At 45.7% G+C, this 19931-nt stretch overlaps 1 protein-coding gene across 1 annotated transcript in view; it reads right to left on the reverse strand.

The window, feature by feature from the left end:
* Positions 1–4392: 4392 nt before the first annotated feature.
* Positions 4393–19931, reverse strand: part of LOC121538624 (beta-1,4-galactosyltransferase 5) — a 100196-nt gene continuing 84657 nt past the window's right edge. The window contains exons 6-9 of the mRNA XM_041846807.2: positions 19405–19592; positions 19154–19276; positions 18029–18130; positions 4393–10644 (exon numbers count right to left, since the gene is read on the reverse strand). Coding sequence (XP_041702741.1) covers positions 10497–10644; positions 18029–18130; positions 19154–19276; positions 19405–19592 — 561 coding nt within the window. The 3' untranslated portion in view covers positions 4393–10496. The remainder of the gene's footprint in view (positions 10645–18028; positions 18131–19153; positions 19277–19404; positions 19593–19931) is intronic.

Consider the following 19931-nt stretch of genomic DNA (forward strand, 5'->3'; position numbering starts at 1 on the left):
AAGCTACTTACTAGCGTGCCAGCAAAAGCACACTATGTTGTGACTGGATGCTATAGTGTAAAATTAACCTTACGCTATTTTCCGAAGAATTAAGACATCAGATAGCAGTGGCTGCTTTTCATTTCGGGTGGACAGGCTGCAGCAAGAATTATGATCATGTCACGCGCGTGCAGTGCACATTTCGAGTGAAGTTGCTTTATCAATTGGGGAGAACATTCGATGAGTCTTGCCAGGAAGCTAATCCTGAAGACAGATGCTGTCCCATCATTGACAGTGGATCTTGCAAGCGCTGACCATAATGTAAGTATCAGAGTTTGATGAGTCTGACACGGTAGCCAACATTTTGGGGGGATCGAAGGGCTAACGTTAGATAATGCAACTGTGGCTGTGGCTGCTTTGACTTGTGAACGGTATACTTTCCGTAAGACACATGATAGTCACTATGTATTTTTTATCTTCCATCCCTAAGCCCCCTACATTTAGTCTTAGAACTGCCAGCACACAGCTGGCCCGAAGGAATGTTGTCCACAAAATGATTTGCAGTGTGTATAGTATTTGTAATTTACCCCTGAAAATAATATTTTGCCATTTCATTCAAAATGTTCAAATTCAAAAACACCAGAAAACACATTGTAGAATGAGTAGATAACTACATTAACAAATGGATAGCATCCTAACTTAGAACAGTAAATTAAATTAAATTCACTACCCATTTAACAAACATTTCCCTTTTCAAAAACATTACAGGCTACGTAGACAGGCTCCTGGATCTCCTCTTCGATGAGATCACCTTTGATCCAGCGCCATATGTGAGGAAGCTGTGCGAGCATAACAGGACCCCTGTCTGCCCAGTGTGAGCTGGATTTGTCTCCTGCTTCAATCTTTGGGGTGACTGAAGCCAAGTGGGTGACTGAAGCCTGCTTGATTGAAGCGGGTACATGAGTCCCCCTCTTCCTCTCCCCTCCCCACAATCTCTGTAGTTGGTTGTATTTCCTGAATCCTAAGTAATTAACTTTTACGTGATATGATATCACTTTTTTTTTTTTTAAGCATTCGGACAGGAGATGTGTTACAAATTATACAAATCAATGGGTCCTGCACACTGTAGGGCGGCCTGGCCCTATATTGGGCTTATGGCTCTAATGATGTATTTTATGTCAAATGATGTCTCACCATTATTTCTCACCTTTATTTCTCATGAGTGTTCATGTTGATCTTTTAGCTATGCTGGCCTATCGTAAAATACCAAATAAATGTCTGATCAATACATACAATTCTGAACATATTGTCATTTATAATGCTAATGCAGAGGCACCAATAAATTGTCCAGTACATTTATTGTATGCTCATGTACATTCCCTTATGTCTAAGGTGACGCAGGCTTTACAAATTCTTGTGAAGAAGTGTATCAGTGAACTGTATTCTGTAATTAGTTACAAAACAATAGAAATGCAATTGTGTATTGCTGCTGTTTGTCTAGTATCCAACAGCCCACGATCAGCTCTGTTGACCATGAGAGCATTTGCAGAGAAAATGTAGGCTCAGAATGAGATGTGGCCCATTGTTTACCTTGTTACCTGGCAATGACCACAAAGGCATTTCAAAGACCTGTCAGTCAAGGAAAGCTCATGAATATATACAGTGGGGAGAACAAGTATTTGATACACTGCCGATTTTGCAGGTTTTCCTACTTACAAAGCATGTAGAGGTCTGTAATTTTTATTATAGGTACACTTCAACTGTGAAAGACGGAATCTAAAACAAAAATCCAGAAAATCACATTGTATGATTTTTAAGTAATTAATTTGCATTTTATTGCATGACATAAGTATTCGATACATCAGAAAAGCAGAACTTAATATTTGGTACAGAAACCTTTGTTTGCAATTACAGAGATCATACGTTTCCTGTAGGTCTTGACCAGGTTTGCACACACTGCAGCAGGGATTTTGGCCCACTCCTCCATACAGACATTCTCCAGATCCTTCAGGTTTCGGGGCTGTCGCTGGGCAAGACGGACTTTCAGCTCCCTCCAAAGATTTTCTATTGGGTTCAGGTCTGGAGACTGGCTAGGCCACTCCAGGACCTTGAGATGCTTCTTAAGGAGCCACTCCTTAGTTGCCCTGGCTGTGTGTTTCGGGTCGTTGTCATGCTGGAAGACCCAGCAACGACCCATCTTCAATGCTCTTACTGAGGGAAGGAGGTTGTTGGCCCCATCCATCCTCCCCTCAATACGGTGCAGTCGTCCTGTCCCCTTTGCAGAAAAGCATCCCCAAAGAATGATGTTTCCACCTCCATGCTTCACGGTTGGGATGGTGTTCTTGGGGTTGTACTCATCCTTCTTCTTCTTCCAAACAGGGCGAGTGGAGTTTAGACCAAAAAGCTCTATTTTTGTCTCATCAGACCACATGACCTTCTCCCATTCCTCCTCTGGATCATCCAGATGGTCATTGGCAAACTTCAGACAGGCCTGGACATGCCCTGGCTTGAGCATGGGGACCTTGCGTGCGCTGCAGGATTTTAATCCATGACGGCGTAGTGTGTTACTAATGGTTTTCTTTGAGACTGGTCCCAGCTCTCTTCAGGTCATTGACCAGGTCCTGCCGTGTAGTTCTGGGCTGATCCCTCACCTTCCTCATGATCATTGATGCCCCACGAGGTGAGATCTTGCATGGAGCCCCAGACCGAGGGTGATTGACCGTCATCTTGAACTTCTTCCATTTTCTAATAATTGCGCCAACAGTTGTTGCCTTCTCACCAAGTTGCTTGCCTATTGTCCTGTAGCCCATCCCAGCCTTGTGCAGGTCTACAATTTTATCCCTGATGTCCTTACACAGCTCTCTGGTCTTGGCCATTGTGGAGAGGTTGGAGTCTGTTTGATTGAGTGTGTGGACAGGTGTCTTTTATACAGGTAACGAGTTAAAACAGGTGCAGTTAATACAGGTAATGAGTGGAGAACAGGAGGGCTTCTTAAAGAAAAACTAACAGGTCTGTGAGAGCCGGAATTCTTACTGGTTGGTAGGTGATCAAATACTTATGTCATGCAATAAAATGCAAATGAATTACTTAAAAATCATACAATGTGATTTTCTGGATTTTTGTTTTAGATTCCGTCTTTCACAGTTGAAGTGTACCTATGATAAAAATTACAGACCTCTACATGCTTTGTAAGTAGGAAAACCTGCAAAATCGGCAGTGTATCAAATACTTGTTCTCCCCACTGTATAAGCTCCCCACCCAAGCAGACTGTTCTTTCAGGCTTCCTGATATTTAGAGATGAGAGAGAAAGGTACAATGTCTTCAATTCTGAGCGTTTTAATAGTGTAAAAATGCTATGGGTGATGCTTTGGTCATTCAAAGGCTATTTTTACTTTTAAACTGTTGTGGTTTCTTTTCTGGTCATTCTGATGTCTAAGATATAATAGTAGTATGCTGAAGTTTTTTGGTACTAGAGGGTCTCTAGTAGCCTGGTCCCAGATCTGTTTGTACTCTTACCATCTCCATTTCTCATTGTCAAGCCAAACAATGAATGGCAGGGAGTTGACATAATAGCAAAAACAGACCAGCACTTGTAAAAAGAAAACGTCACATTTCTCATGTTCTGATGCAGTTCTAAGAATAACCAGCAGGAGGCATCAACTCCTCTGATAACAGAGATTTTATGGTTTGTTTAGTATTTCAGTGGTATTTCCAACTAGAGAGTAAACAGAGCGATAGGATATGACTCTGCGCACAAGAGCTGCACTGTCAGCAGGTTTACTGCATCATCAGCACTGGTTGGAAGTCGACAAGATATTACAATGAGAACCAAAGACTAACCGTGAGTCCTTGTTTTGGTGGGGGGGGAGGGGGTGAGAGATAGGATGCAGTCATAGAGAAAGGATGGGCAGGCTACAGAGGGAAATAATTTCAACGAGTGAAAGAAAGGATGGAAGTGAAAGGAGGGGGAGGAAGGGTGAGTGTATCGAGATGGGAAAGACTGCTGAGGTTGGCAGTGTTAGAGATGGAAGGGGATGGGTGAGAGGGAGGAAGGAAGATGGGGAGGAGGAGAGGAGAGTGTTTGAGGGTCAGATGGGTGTACAGGCAGGAGTCACGACAAGGCCGTGGAACTGCTGTGATAGAGTGCGTGCGCGCACGCACACACACGCACACTTTTTCCCAGTCAGTAATCTGAACAGCTGTGCAGTGAGGAGACTAGAGTACTGTTAACAGGAGATGTGATGTGGTCTGTTTCTCCTACAGTACAGATGTGACCAGCTCTGACCACTCCCTCTTCCTCTTCTCCTTCCTCCTAACCCTCTTTCTTTTCTTTCTAGCCCTTTTCTGGACCAATGTTGTTTCTAGCCCCTCCCCCCTCTAAGAGTGTACAATAATTTCAGGGCAACATGGACATCGTTTGAAGCTCATTTAATTGGTGTACTTTGACAATAACAACGATGGTAAAAAAAATAAAAAAAAATAATCAGATACACAAACAGATTCACATAAGGCTGACATCAAGTTTTACAAGTGGCTTCAGATGGCTTTATTTCAAGGAGAAATAAACTATAATATAGTCGTTTATTCATCTTTTAATTTGCTTTCATACAAACACCTTTTGGGGGTGTAGAATCTGGAGTTGGTTGTGTTTTTGGCTGATGTAGTGCTCTCTACCAACTATAAGCTACACCCTAACCCTACACCGTACCACTTCAGACTACAGAGATTACCCACTTATTTAGATTCCATACAATATCTTCTGCTGCATGACAAGGGGAAAGCATTTGTAATACCAAACTATTCCAGAAATCTGATGGCTTCTAAAGCTGATGGACTAACCCTCACATTATTCCTTATCTAAAATGAGTAAGGAACTAATAATGTGAAAGTGCTTATCTATCTGGATGAGGTTGTTCGTTAAGGTAGCATCTTTAGTGATTTAAGACCTTTTTATTTATCTTTTCTAAAACACAAGACACAATAAGATTGGACATTTATCTGATATGCATTTATCTGATATTCCTTAATTTAAATGGATTTGCTTATAAAACATTTAAACTTGTTTGAAAACACTTAAATAAATCAAATAGATTTTTAAGGCTTGCCAGTCTGTCAGTGCTTAGCTCTGCGACAGGTCGCCTACATGATTATCCAATCTATTACATGTACATCTAGACCGAATAATAACTGAGGTTAGCCATACCAGGGCTGAGCGGCACTGGGCCCTTCATTTGGACTGGCACAGAATGGATCAGAATGGATCAGATCAGTCAGATCATGGCTCTGCTAGGACAGAGAGGAGCCTGACAAGACAGGGGCCTTGGAGCACAAGGACACACCTTGTGCACAAGGACACACCTTGTCCTCCAAGGCCCCTGTAAGAACAACAACCTAAACCCAGGTGTCCCCAGTCCTAGTCCTCGAGGGCTGCAGCACTGTAAAGACCAACCAATTTCATTGACAGGCCAGAGAATACTGCATGTTCACTTTGTTTCCCAGGTCTAAGTCACTCTGGTTCAAGGCAAAGGAAGAGAACCCGTGGCTACAGGCCTCAAGAGCTGGGGTGGGGTTTACCTAGAGCTAACACCAGGGGGATTCAAACCCAGGCCTCCAGGTCAGTACCACTTCTGGGTTTTATTCCTCCTCTTCCATCAGGACTGTAAACATTTGGGCTCGTATTGGAACACTCTGGCCTACAAACTGTGCCTAAGCCACTCTGAGCAGTTCTCAGATCAGTGCTTGAAAACAAACAATCTTTTCAAGCAAAAACAACCACAGTCTCTTGTGGATGGCCCCTGGCATTGACAGGCTCCACCATTTCAATCAAACACACTCGGGGAGGAAGACTTTAGAAATTAGCAGCTAATGTCAACAACTCTCCACTAAGCACCTCCAAATTGGCTACAATGGGTAAACACGTGCTTCTGGTTGGGTGATGTTGAAAATAGGAATTGATTAACCAATAAGAGGGATACTTCCTGTAGCTATTTAAGTACAGATTGGTTTCCATGTAGCACGTAATTAGTGACTCCCCCAATCGGAGGTCTAGCAGATCAGCACCATTGATTATCAATCAGGAAATTGAAGGTGCTAAGTGGGAGTAAGTGACATCAATCACTTTCTGATTAGGCGTCTCCCTCTTCCTGTGGTTGTCACACAAAATGGTCTCCTCCTTCTACAGTGTCTGTTCAGCAGATGAATAAACATGTAAAATCCCAAATCAACCCCTCCACCCTAATCTCTATGCACTTGCGTAGATCTGACAGGATTTGAACGGTGTAAGCAATATGGCAGACAATCCAACTAGCAAATTAAAAGGCATGGTGGAGCTGTTACCATTTTGTTTATACTTATCCAATTCTTTCAGATCTAAGGGCATAGAGTTTAGGGAACATCTTTGGAACATCTTTCCACACAGGTTGGACTCTCACAGTCTCACACTAACACTACGTTTCAGTGCTTCTAACACAGCCTGTCTCACAGCAAGCCTCCTACAAGTCTCCTCATCATCACAATAGCAACCACAACAAAATCAATCACAGGAAGTAATCCATAAAATAGTGAATTAATAAAAGGAGGTCCCGCCTCTGTCATATTATCATGGGAACTGAAAATGAACAGTTATTTCAACCGCTAAATGTTTTTCCCTAATGATACATGAAAGTCACTGTTTGGACAAGGTGATGTGTGTGTAATGAAGTAGCTGTATATGGCAGCTAAGGGGACACAACAATGTGTTGGAAATGGGCTTTTAAGAGACACAACAATAGGACTGCATTTTATATTACTACAGTACTATGACATAACAAATCACTCAAATAAACACTGCCAAACACACACACACACAAACAAATGCGCACAAGCACACACTCATCTGAGAAGACGACGAAGTGCTTGAATTGCTCAAGATATTTTGTGAGGTGAATGCACCTTCAGTTTATGTTAGTGTGTGAGGTGTTACGTAGAAGCATACCACCCACACACAAAAGCCAGTATAACCACTATCAGCTAAAAAATAAGGCTAAACCAGTTATTAAGGGTATAATATACCAATACCTAATGTGTGGCGCCAGGTAATTAGCTTCACCTTCCTGTCAAACTGGCCCAGTGACTCCAATCAACCAAGGCATCCTTGCACTATGCTTCAGGTAGAAGCCCCTAGGTACAGATCTAGAATCAGATTAATGTCTCCAAATCCCATCGTAATCCAGTAGGATAGAACAGGGCTGCTGAGCGTTATCACAACATCTAACCAACGTCAGAATAACATTACATGAAGCAGCTGTGAATACAGTGCAGTGTCCCTTTAGATACAGTAGACTCTGGTGAAAGATAACATTGTAATACGTTTTATTTTTTTCTGATATTGACTCTTTAAGGCTATGTCTCTAATGACACCCTATACCAGGAGCAGGCAACCCTGGTACGCCACTCCATTTTTTAAATTTACTGTTTTTCTTGATTGCTAAGACACTTTTAATTAAACTGGGCGTCCACTTGATCTCCATCATAACCTAATGAGCACAACAGTATTATTTTTTGCAAAACTGTAAGTCATTTCTCATTGCTTTCACACACAATGCAAATGCTAAGCAAACATTTCTTAAACAGTAAACACAACTCTCTACAAAAGACGCAAATCTCAGTTTAGTAAATCATGTCAAACAAAATTAAAACATTTTGCTCACAGATGATACAAATTACTCCCATGAATGTGAACCTCTTCTGCACGTGTGCAAAACTTATTTGAGCAATCAGTCCTTATTCATGCATAAAAGAGGTCACCTCTGAGTTGCTGTTTGAAAAAATGGACCAAGTAAGAGGCCGAGGGCAAGGACAAAGGAGAGGTAGAGGGGCCCATAGAGGAAGGTGGAAAGTTTATGATTACAGTCCACATGACCAGATGTCCCTCCTAGATGCAATGAATGCTGGTTGTCTGGCGATCACCGCAGAGGACTGCCAAGTGTGGATGCGCTATGCAAGGAGATGTTTTTCCTCACTGCATTGCAAGGGAAAACATCCAGTGTGATGTTGATGAAAACATGTGTCCTGATCGACAAGAACAAATGGTCTGAATGTGGTGTACACTGTATTTCTGCTGCCTTTTTTGACATTGCTTTGTTTTTGCAGTGATTTGTTAGTTTGGTGTATTTTATTTTTCATTCTCTGTATATACTGTACAGCATCATTGAATTTGTCAAGGACAAAATGGAAAAATATCAAATAAAGCTTTTTGTTTCTGAATATGAATGCTCTTAAATTACATCATTTCTGCATTAGTCAGCTTTGGTCAAATCATTTTAGGAAAAAAGAATACAGCCCATTCTGTGATAATATGTTTACTTGCCTTTTATAGTGCATACTATATAATTATAGTATCAACAAATGGCACAGACATATAAAAGAGGGTTAACCATGGTAGGGTATATTGATAGTTGGAGTTAGTATTTATTGGGCCATTGTGCAACGATTGATTGAAATAACTTTTCATTAGATAACAAGTCATATGTTTTGATGGAGGTAGTTGATTTTGTGTCATATATTTAATGTTTTGAGAGTCTTAATTCATTTTGCAAATTAAATGTGCCATTTTGGCCAACGTGTTAATTGTTTTGAAAAAGTGAATTCTGTTTGGACAAATGTGCTCAAGCAATCGAGAAAAACTGTAACCAACCTGGAAGACCAGGTGTGTTGAATTGAGGCAATCACTTGTTGGGACAAAATGGTTTTGTTACAGTCTAATGCTTGAGTTGAATAGTGCAATTCACTGGTAATCTTCCCTTCTGTCCAGTAACCTCTTTACACACAGCACAAAGGAGTGATTTATTATGACTAGAATTTTTTTTACTATTATTACTGTCTCATTGGGGCACTAAAAGTCCAGCCAGGCTGAATTCTTGTTCTATCTGTTTAGAATCTAAAAATCTTATCACTCTCCTATCTTAGACACATAGGCTGTGAGAACTGGTTATAACCTGTTCTTGCTCTTTGTGTAGATTAAGTATATAAAGACTGAGTGAGTTGTAAATAATCAAGTTACTCTCTGGCTTTATCCTGAGAGGGAACTTCCTTGCAATTGCTTGAATAAACTCTTATAAACTGGAAAATGAGCGCTGCCTGATCCTTGTAACTAGTTTTTCCTCAACACACTGAACTGATCAATAAGTTGAGCTGGTCAGGTGTGGTGCCTAGTTGGAACAAGATCATGCAGTACCTGCGGTACTCCAGGAACAGGATTGCTTACCCCTACTCTATACCCATATAGTACTATATCTGTCTCTGGTCAAAAGTAATGCCCTATATGGGGAATAGGGTGCCATTTGATATGTCGCCTAAACTAATAATTACTTAAATAAACACTGAAGAGTAAAGAGGAGAGAAAAACAGCCTCGCCATCGTGCTCTCTATTCTTAGACTGTCGCTCAAAAAATATCAAATTCCCTATACAGTGTGCTACATTATTTTGACCACACAGGGCTGGCTATAGGGAATAGGGTGTCATGAGGTCAACAATAACATCTTTCACAGTTTAAGAGATTCACTAAACATCTGTCTGACCTAAGAGAATCCTTCAAAGCAGTGAAAACAGGATGCTGACACACATTTGCATAGCCTTCCCTCTCCTGTTCACACGCACGCACATGCATGCACACACACAGGCATGCGCACGCACACACATATGTCAAAGGTTTTTTATTTCTGACTGGCTGAGCTGTGTTAATTTAGGTAAAGGTGGGTCTCCTGTGAGTTTGCTCTGTGTATTGATACGGAGGTTCCTTACCAGCCTGCCACTCTGTACACAAGTCAGTCTCAAGTTAATGTTATACCTTTGTCTACAGTATGTGTGCACATGTGTGTGTTCATGTATTCTCAAGACATACACGGAGTGTGTGCATAACACTGAACATACACAAATACTCTCTTGCTCTCTCTCATCACTTCTCTAGCTCTTATGCAGTGCTGTCTCTGGTCAGTGCATACGTTTTTCATGCCCTACGCAGAGCCAGCTGTGAGGACCTACTGTGTGTGTGTGAGGTTTAATATATCAATACAAATATTCAGTGCAGGGACAAATTAAAATTGTCTGTGTGTGCGCGCGTTTGTGTGCGTGTTTGTGTCTTTGTGTGTACAAACTAACTCAGCCACATACACATTCGTAAATTACACTACTGTCCCCTCCACACCACTCTGATGTCCTATGGAGGGAATGTGTTCATGCTGTGGTCATGGTTACGGTTGCAATTGTCTCCATGAGTGAATTAACAAGTGAATGAAATAATTAATGCTAAAGGCCAAAATGGTGTGGAAGGCAGGTGGAGACGCCGGGAAGCCCGGATGATAGGAGCGATGGATGGCCCACGGCACAAAACAAGTGCAGCATTCTCCTTTTTTCTCTCACACGTCACAAGGATTGATCATCCAATACCCTTCTGCGTGTCTCCTTTTTTGCTTAAAAAAACAGAATCAGTCCTAAGCAGTGCTGCGACTGGTGAGATATGGCTGATGTCCCTTCTTGGTCAGTAGTCCGCTATAGGGGCTAGCTTTCTGCTCAGGCTGACTGATATGTTGGTGTAGAGAGGCCTCCGGGACACTAGGGGGGAGTAATGTAGGTTATTGAGCCCATCCAGACTCTGTCTCTCCTTAGAGTGCCGTAGAAGTGTGTACCTGGGAAGGACAGAAGAAACAGGGGGATCAGAAAGAGGAGGATGAAGTCTATTGGCCTTGAGCCTAGACGCTGATCCATGGTCAGTTTTGGCCCCAGAACAGATGAAGGAGAGGAGACCAGAAAGAAGTAATGGTAGACTATAGAGCCCCACAGTGGAGGTGTCATAATACCCATAAAACCTAACGGTCAAACAGGGAAATGGTTCAAATCGTTTTTCAACCAATTATTTTTCCCATAGGGAAATTTAGAAACACTTAAAATATGGGCTGTGTTTCGTGTAGGGTTACCCTGGCATGATGTTTTGATAAGCATGTTAATCTCTCTCGGACAATGTGCCTTTTATCAAGGGACACACCCTAGGTTTACAATGCCTTAATTATATCTGTTTGAACAGAGTAGTTGCAGACTTATATATATATATACACATACATACATACATATTCAGTGCATTCAGAAATAATAATAAGGAGTTGAAAGTCCGTGTTGCCCAGCGACAGACCCAAAACATCACTGCTCTAGAGGAGATCTGCATGGAGGAATGGGCCAAAATACCAGCAACAGTGTGTGAAAACCTTGTGAAGACTTACAGAAAACGTTTGACCTGTATCATTGCCAACAAAGGGTATATAACAAAGTATTGAGAAACTTTTGTTATTGACCAAATACTTATTTTCCACCATAATTTGCAAATAAATTCATTAAAAATCCTACAATGTGATTTTCTGGAGAAAGAAAATCTCATTTTGTCTGTCATAGTTGACGTGTACCTATGATGAAAATTACAGGCCTCTCTCATCTTTTTAAGTGGGAGAACTTGCCAAATTGGTGGCTGACTAAATACTTTTTTCCCCCACTGTATGACTGAAAACAACAATGAAACAGGGAGAACACTTCTCAAGTACCTGTACTTCCGTCTCGTGATCAGACACTGATTCGTACTACTTGACATCAAGAAACTAGCAGAGAAAACTGAGCAAGGGAACACAGGGAAGCGAAGGTATAAATACACAGATGAACAGATAGACACAGGTGACACCAATAGGATGATGATTAGTCCCGACTGTGAGTGAGGAGGTGCCTAAGGTTGTCGGAGGATGACACCTAGTGGGTCGCTCCGGAACTGCGACCCTCTCCTGTAACAGTGCACCCATGAAGAACGGCCCCAGCCGTTCACCTCGGCGCCTCCGGGTGGAGGCGACGGAATGTTGTTATCAGTCCTGGGTCCAGAATGTCCCTCCTGGGCAACCAGGACCGCTCCTCCGGCCCATAACCCTCCCAGTCCATCAGAAATCAGAGACCCCTCCCCACCCGCCAGAATGTGGGATGCACCCGCATGGTGGGGGGAAGTTGCAGGCGGTAGGCCACTGGGTTGACTCGCCAGACCACTCTGAATGGCCAGACGAACCGGTGAGACAGCTTCCTGGACTCCACGCAGAGAGGAAGATCCCACGTGGAGAGCCACAACCTCTGTCCTGGGCGAAAGACCACTGCCTCCAGGTGCGGCGACAGCGACTGATGTGGGCCTGGACCGACGGGACCGCCGCCTCCTCTTGCTCGGAGATAGGGGGGGTTGGTACCTGTATTGGCACTGGAAGGGGGACAGGCCGGTGGACGAGCAGAGAAGGGTGTTGTGGGTGTACTCTGCCTACGGCAGTCGCTGACTCCACGTAGCTGGGTTGCTGGAGGCGTAGCACCTCAGCACCCCCTCCAGATCCTGGTTGATGCGCTCCGTCTGCCCGTTCGACTGGGGATGGAAGACAAGCTGACGGAGGCGCTGAGGCAGGTGGCAAACGCCTTCCAGAACCTGGAGGTGAACTGAGGGCTCCGATCCGACACCACATCTTGGGGAAGGCCATGGTCCCGGAAAACGTGCTGCACCACCAACTTAGCCGTCTCCCGGGCCGACTGGAGTTTGGGAAGGGGAATGAAGTGGGCAGCCTTCGAGAACCGGTCCACAACGACCAGGATGACCGTGTATCCATCATAGTGGGGTAGGGCAGAAATGAAATCCAGTGAGATGTGGGACCAGGGGCGCTTGGGGATAGGCAGGGGTCGGAGCAGCCCTGCCGCGGGCTGACGTGAGCTCTTCGTGCGCGCGCACACCGGGCAAGCAGCCACGAAGGCGCGCGTATAACACTCAGCAGATGGCCACCAGAACCTCCTACGCAGGAACTCCAACGTCCTGGCGCCCCCCAGATGGCTGGTGAGGTCGGACGCGTGCGCCCACTGAAGCAGTCGCAAGAGCGCAGCCTTGGGTACGTACATCCTCCCCGATGGACCTCCGCCCGGATCGGGCTCCCGCCGTAGTGCTCCTCTGACCAGCCTATCAATTCCCCATGAAACTGAGGCAGCAATCAGGGTGTTGGGGACAGTGGGGTCATCCCTCTCCACCAGGCCCACGGGGTCGAACTGCCGGGAGAGCGCGTCAGGCTTGGTGTTCTTCAGACGGTATGAGATGGTGAACCGGAACCTGGTAAAGAACAATGCCCACCTGGCCTGGCGCGAGTTGAGCCTCTTGGCCCCCTGAATGTAGGCTAAGTTCTTGTGGTCAGTCCATACGACGAATGGATGGGCGGCCCCCTCTAGCCAATGCCTTCACTCCCCCAGGGCGAGCTTGACCGCTAGCAGCTCACGGTTCCCCACGTAGTAATTCCGCTCCGCTGGGGACAGCCGACAGGAGAAAAACGCACAGAGGTGAGTCTTACCGTCCATGAGGAACCACTGGGACAGGATTGCTCCCACCACAACGTCTGAAGCATCCACCTCCACAATGAATGGCAGGGACGGATCAGGATGCCCGAGGACCGGGGCCGATGTAAAGCTTGTCTGGGTGAGGGCTGTCAGGGGAGCGGCTAGGGAGCTAAAATTGCGAATAGATCACCTATAAAAATTAGCGAACCCTACAAACCGTTGTAGTTGCTTGAGGGATGAGGGCTGGGGCCAATCCAGTACCACATTGACCTTGGCTGGGTCCATCCGTAGGTCCCCCTGGGTGACTATGAACCCCAGGAAGCAGTCTGTCTCTGTGTGGAACACTCACTTCTCCGCCTTCACATAGAGCTGGTGATGGAGAAGGCGTTGGAGGACCTGCCAAACATGCTGCTGGTGTTCACTCATGTCCTTCGAAAATGTCATCCAAATACACAAAGACGCTGTAGTCGAGGAGGTCCCGGAGCACGTCATTGACCAATGCCTGGAACACAGCAGGCGCGTTGGCTAGTCCAAACGGCATGACTTGGTACACGTAATGCCCACCTGGTATATTAAAAGCTGTCTTCCACTAGTCTTGGTGTTTCGAACAGTTGGTTATCAATGTACAGTTTATCGACTTTGAGAGCTACATGTTTCCCTTTAAGTCGATTCACCTGGAAGAGTGGGTACAGAACTTTGCGCCGTTCTGTAATTTAATTCGGAAACTGATCATTTTGTGCCAGCGAGTCTTTTGCCAAGGCTTTTAACCATTATTTTATCTTTAAACGACGCAAATTTGGAAACGACTGGGAGCTCGTATCCCTGTCCTCTCTGTCCGAAAAGGTGTACACATTCGAGTTTGATTTTGTTGACAGTATCGCCTGGGATCTGTAGTGCTTTAAGAAGGAATTCTTTCACCTCACTTTCAGGATCTTTACCCTAAATTTCTTTAATACCAGTAGGTACCAGATTTTTTCACATAGATCTAGTCTGTATTCCAAGTAAAGTTTCTCTCAGAGACATGTTCTCATTTTTAAGTTCTTTAACGTCCTTTTCAATAGTATTGTCGCAGCTTTTTCGTCACTCATAGAGGCTCGCCTTCAAATCCTTTATATCATTAACGATTAGTTCAAGTACAGTGGGGGAAAAAGTATTTAGTCAGCCACCAATTGTGCAAGTTCTCCCACTTAAAAAGATGAGAGAGGCCTGTAATTTTCATCATAGGTACACGTCAACTATGACAGACAAAATGAGAAAAAAAGTTCTATTTTGGTTTCATCTGACCATATGACATTCTCCCAATCCTCTTCTGGATCATCCAAATGCACTCTAGCAAACTTCAGACGGGCCTGGACATGTACTGGCTTAAGCAGGGGGACACGTCTGGCACTGCAGGATTTGAGTCCCTGGCGGCGTAGTGTGTTACTGATGGTAGGCTTTGTTACTTTGGTCCCAGCTCTCTGCAGGTCATTCACTAGGTCCCCCCGTGTGGTTCTGGGATTTTTGCTCACCGTTCTTGTGATCATTTTGACCCCACGGTGTCACGCCCTGGCTCTGGGGACACTTGTATGTTGAACCAGGGTGTGAGTTGAATTTGTATTCTATGTGTTCCATTTCTATGTTGGCCAGTGTGGTTCTCAATCAGAGGCAACGAGTGTCAGCTGTGGCTGGTTGTCTCTGATTGGGAACCACATTTAAACAAGCTGTTTGCCCACAGTGGTTGTGGGATCTTGTTCGAGTTGGTTTGTGTTTGACCGTTGACTGTCACGTTATCGTTTTTTGTTGTTTTGGTCGTGTTTCACAAATAAAGAGTATGTTCGTCTGCAACGCTGCGCCTTGGTCCTCATCTGTTCCCGACGATCGTGACAGAAGATCCCACCAAAACTGGACCAAGCAGCGTGTCCAGGAGCCATCGCCAGGGGAGTCGCTAGCAGATCTCCGTGGCAACCTCGACTGGGTCAAGCCTAATGAAGAGCAGAGAGGGTGGACTTGGGAACAGTGGAGGAAGAGTCTCGACTGGGTCAAGCCAAATGAGGAGCAGAATGGCTGGAGTTGGAAGCAGAGGAGCGAGAGTTGGGCGAGGACTATAGAGGCCTGGCCCACGGGGAGGAGAGACCCCCAGACATTTTTTAGGGGGGGGCTCACGACGTGGACGTCGGGGCAGCAGGAGGCCGCGATAGAGCGGTCCAGCGGGTTGGCAGAGGAGGCCGACAGGTTACGGGGGCCACTGGTCAAAGAAGGGAAGGAAGGTGTAGAGGCACGGCGAGAGGTACTGGGGTGTGTTACCAGTCCGGTCCGGCCCGTTGTAGGGCCAGTGGTGTGTGTCCCCAGTACGGTCCGTTCTGTTCCTGCCCCTCGCACCAAGCCTACGGTGCGCGTCGCCAGCCCAGCCCGGCCTGTTCCTGCTCTCCGCACCAAGCCTATGGTGCGCGTCGCCAGCCCAGCCCGGCCTGTTCCTGCCACTCGCACCAAGCCTACGGTGCGCGTCGCCAGCTCGGCCCGGCCTGTTCCTGCTCCCCGCACCAAGCCTATGGTGCGCTTCGCCAGCCCGGCCCGGCCTGTTCCTGCTCCCCGCACCAAGCCTATGGTGCGCGTCGCCAGCCCGGTCCGGCCTGTTCCTGCCACTCGCACCAAGCCAGGGGTGCGAGTCGTCAGCCCGGTCCAGCCCGTTCCTGCTCCACGCACCAAGCCAGGGGTGCGTATCGTCAGCCCGGCTCGGCCCGTTGCTGCTCCACGCACTAAGCCAGGGGTGCGCATCGTCAGCCCGGTCCGGTCCGTTCCTGCTCCACGCACCAAGCCAGGGGTGCGCATCGTCAGCCCGGTCCGGCCCGCTCCTGCTTCCCGCACCAAGCCAATGGTGCGCGTCGCCAGCCCGGTTCGGCCCGCCCCTGCTCCTCACACCAAGCCAGTGGTGTGCGTCGCCAGTCCAGCACGGCCCGTGCATGTTCTCCACACCAAGCCAGTGGTGGGCGTCGTCAGTCCGGCACGGCCCGTGCCTGTTCCACTGGTGCCTGGTCCGGCACCGGTCAGATGCGTTATGCCGGAGCTAGAGCAATCCGCTCCATCAGTGTGCAGTCCAGCTCCGGCCAGTGGGGCCAGACCGGACCAGGGGTACTTTGGGGGGTTGGAGAGGGAGTGGGGATCAGGCCCGGAGCCGGATCCGCCGCCAAGGCGGAGTACCCACCCGGTCCCTCCCCTGTGGTATTTAGTTGGCGCGGTCGGAGTCCGCGCCTTTAGGGGGGGGTACTGTCACGCCCTGGCTCTGGGGACACTTGTATGTTGAGCCAGGGTGTGAGTTTCATTTGTATTCTATGTGTTCCATTTCTATGTTGGCCAGTGTGGTTCTCAATCAGAGGCAACGAGTGTCAGCTGTGGCTGGTTGTCTCTGATTGGGAACCACATTTAAACAAGCTGTTTGCCCACAGTGGTTGTGGGATCTTGTTCGAGTTGGTTTGTGTTTGACCGTTGACTGTCACGTTATCGTTTTTTGTTGTTTTGGTCGTGTTTCACAAATAAAGAGTATGTTCGTCTGCAACGCTGCGCCTTGGTCCTCATCTGTTCCCGACGATCGTGACTCACGGGGTGAGATCTTGCGTGGAGCCCCAGATCGAGGGAGATTATCAGTGGTCTTGTATGTCTTCCATTTACTAATAATTGCTCCCACAGTTGATTTCTTCAAACCAAGCTGCTTACCTATTGCAGATTCAGTCTTCCCAGCCTGGTGCAGGTCTACAATTTTGTTTCTGGTGTCCTTTGACAGCTCTTTGGTCTTGGCCATAGTGGAGTTTGGAGTGTGACTGTTTGAGGTTGTGGACAGGTGTCTTTTATACTGATAACAAGTTCAAACAGGTGCCATTAATACAGGTAACGAGTGGAGGACAGAGGAGCCTCTTAAAGAAGAAGTTATAGGTCCGTGAGAGCCAGAAATCTTGCTTGTTTGTAGGTGACCAAATACTTATTTTCCACCATAATTTGCAAATAAATTCATTAAAAATCCTACAATGTGATTTTCTGGATTTTTTTTTCTCAATTTGTCTGTCATAGTTGACGTGTACCTATGATGAAAATTACAGGCCTCTCTCATCTTTTTAAGTGGGAGAACTTGCACAATTGGTGGCTGACTAAATACTTTTTTCCCCCACTGTATACCTAATTTATCATTTATCGACTTTAGCAAGTCGGTTTCTACACTTACTATTCCCGGTGGTGAAAAGCATAAATCGTCTGTGTCAGTCGAGGAGTCTCGTTTTCTTTTGGGGATTGGTTCTCCATGCTTACTCTCTGACATGTTTTGGTGTTGATTGTATTGGTGATATTGGTCGATACATTTCTCTAGCCTTATAATTTGTTTTGTGTTGTTATGCAGATCGAAGGTTATTTCCCACAAGTATGTGGCGTGAAGTGCTAATATTTCGTCAAATATATACAGATATTGAATATTACGTTTTTTTATCTTGAGGAATTCTGCACCACTGTCTTCAGTCCGCTATTTTTTCAGCAAGTGTGTGAGTAGAACTTGTAAAATATGTTAAGTAACTAGAAATGTTAGTAGAAAGGGCATGCTTGGAATGTAGCTCCCAAGCAAATCAAATGTAAAATCTTTGGAGGAGTGGAGAAATCCCTCAAAGCCACTAACTCTGACTCTTCATGTGACGTGAATGGCTATAAGGGCCTGAGCCACATGCGACTAACCTGCCCAGGAACTGCACCTCTCCACGGTGGTGGTGTGGGATTGACATGTAGCGGCCCCACTCTCCCTGGGGCCGACTGACTGTGTAGTTGGCATACTGCACCCTGTCACACAAACAGCAACACAACAGAGTCACACACTCAGAACAGTAAAGTATAAATTCCAACAGTACATATTGTAGTCAAAAGTAATTATGTAAAGCTTGGGGGCGCAGAAGACACAGCTGCTTAATGGGAGTGGACTCTCTCGGTCTCTGTGTGTGTTTGCTCGATCACTGCAGAGGAAGGGGGTTGGGACAACAATGCTGTATGGCAAAGACAAACTGAGAAAAAATGTGTCACCCTGACTATGGATCAGTCCCCTGAGCTAACATAATGTCAACACCATCAACAGTCTCGCACTGTAAAACTGTCACAGGGGACAGGGTGTATGTATGGATGGGTGTGTGTGTGTGTGGGGAGGGAGGTTGTGTTAAATGGGTGAGGGGACTGAGGTATCATGATACTGAGCCGGGTGTGTTCCTGCTAATAGATAGGGAATGAGGGAAGTCCCCACAATAATAGTAAACAAACCCACATTTGACCAACTGGGGACATTTTGTTAGGGTTAAGGGTTAAGTTTAGAATTAGTGTTAGGATTAGTAGGTTTAGGGTTAGGAGCTAGGAGCTAGGGTTATGCAAGACTGTATGTGTGTGTGTGTGTTGGTTCTATCCAAAGTCCCCACAAGGATAGTAAAACAAATTTCCCACGTCCCCATGAGGACAAAGGCTAATTTAAGCTTAGGGGTTAGGTTTAGGGTTAGGGTTAGAATTAGGGTTAGGGTAAGGGGTTATTGGTTAGGTTAAGGAGTTAGGTTTAGTGTTAAGGATTAAGGTTATGGTTAGTGGTTAGGGAAAATAGGATTTTGAATGGAAATTAATTTAAGGTCCCCACAAGGATAGAAGAACATAACGTGTGTGTGTGTGTGTGTGTACTGTCTATGAACTGTATGCGTGTTTCTTTGCTTGAGCATAGGTCAGGAAGGGTTATGATGAAGACAGGAAAATATTATGATGTTAGTACACAACAGGGTTTATTACTGAGAAAAGGGAGGAGTGGAGCGTGTGTATAGAGGGAGTTCTCCTCACCTGTTCCAAAGGTCGTCGTCCTCTCCACCCCAGCCCCAGAATGCATTGGGAAAGCCGTTGATCTTTGTGAACTGTTCCACTGTCAGACCACTGACACCACCGAAGAACTCATTGTACGGAAGCCTACAGGGGACATACACACAGGGAGTATCACACAAACATGTATAAGAAACAGTTAGGAGAAACCAGGACAACTCTAACTAACAGCAAAATAATGTGCGCATGTGTCTGAAAGTGTGTATGAGACTCACATGTAGGAGTACTTGTTGAGTTTGACAGCGAAGTGGCGAGGCATGTCTCCACAACCGTAGTAGTTTCTGTCGTTCTCCAGGATGTGGTCTACGTCGTGGAACACCACACAGTCCCAGTCCAGGTCCCTCATAGCCTCCCGGAAGCCCACGTTAAACAACATGGCCCTATTGAAGGGCTCAATACCCACCTGGGAGGAGAGGGGGAGGGAAGTTACCAAGTGACCCACACATACCCAAGCAGTTCTTAGGATTGACACGCTTATAGTGAACACTAACACTCCCTTTCATGGAAAGTCACAACACTAACCAAAAGACTTGTACACAGCAAATTCTCCAGTGGTGAATCAACAGTGACAGTAGCTAGGTTTCCATCCTATTGGCAGCAGATTTTAATGCTAATATTCTAAAATCTGCATAAAGACAATATGCACATTTTCCCACCAGTGGTGTGTTTCCACCAAACGGACATGTTGCAGATTTACCGAATAACAATCTAAAGTTCAATGTGTTTCCATCGCATTTTCTCT

Source organism: Coregonus clupeaformis, chromosome 24 (assembly GCF_020615455.1).
Source record: "Coregonus clupeaformis isolate EN_2021a chromosome 24, ASM2061545v1, whole genome shotgun sequence".
NCBI classification, from domain to species: domain Eukaryota; kingdom Metazoa; phylum Chordata; class Actinopteri; order Salmoniformes; family Salmonidae; genus Coregonus; species Coregonus clupeaformis.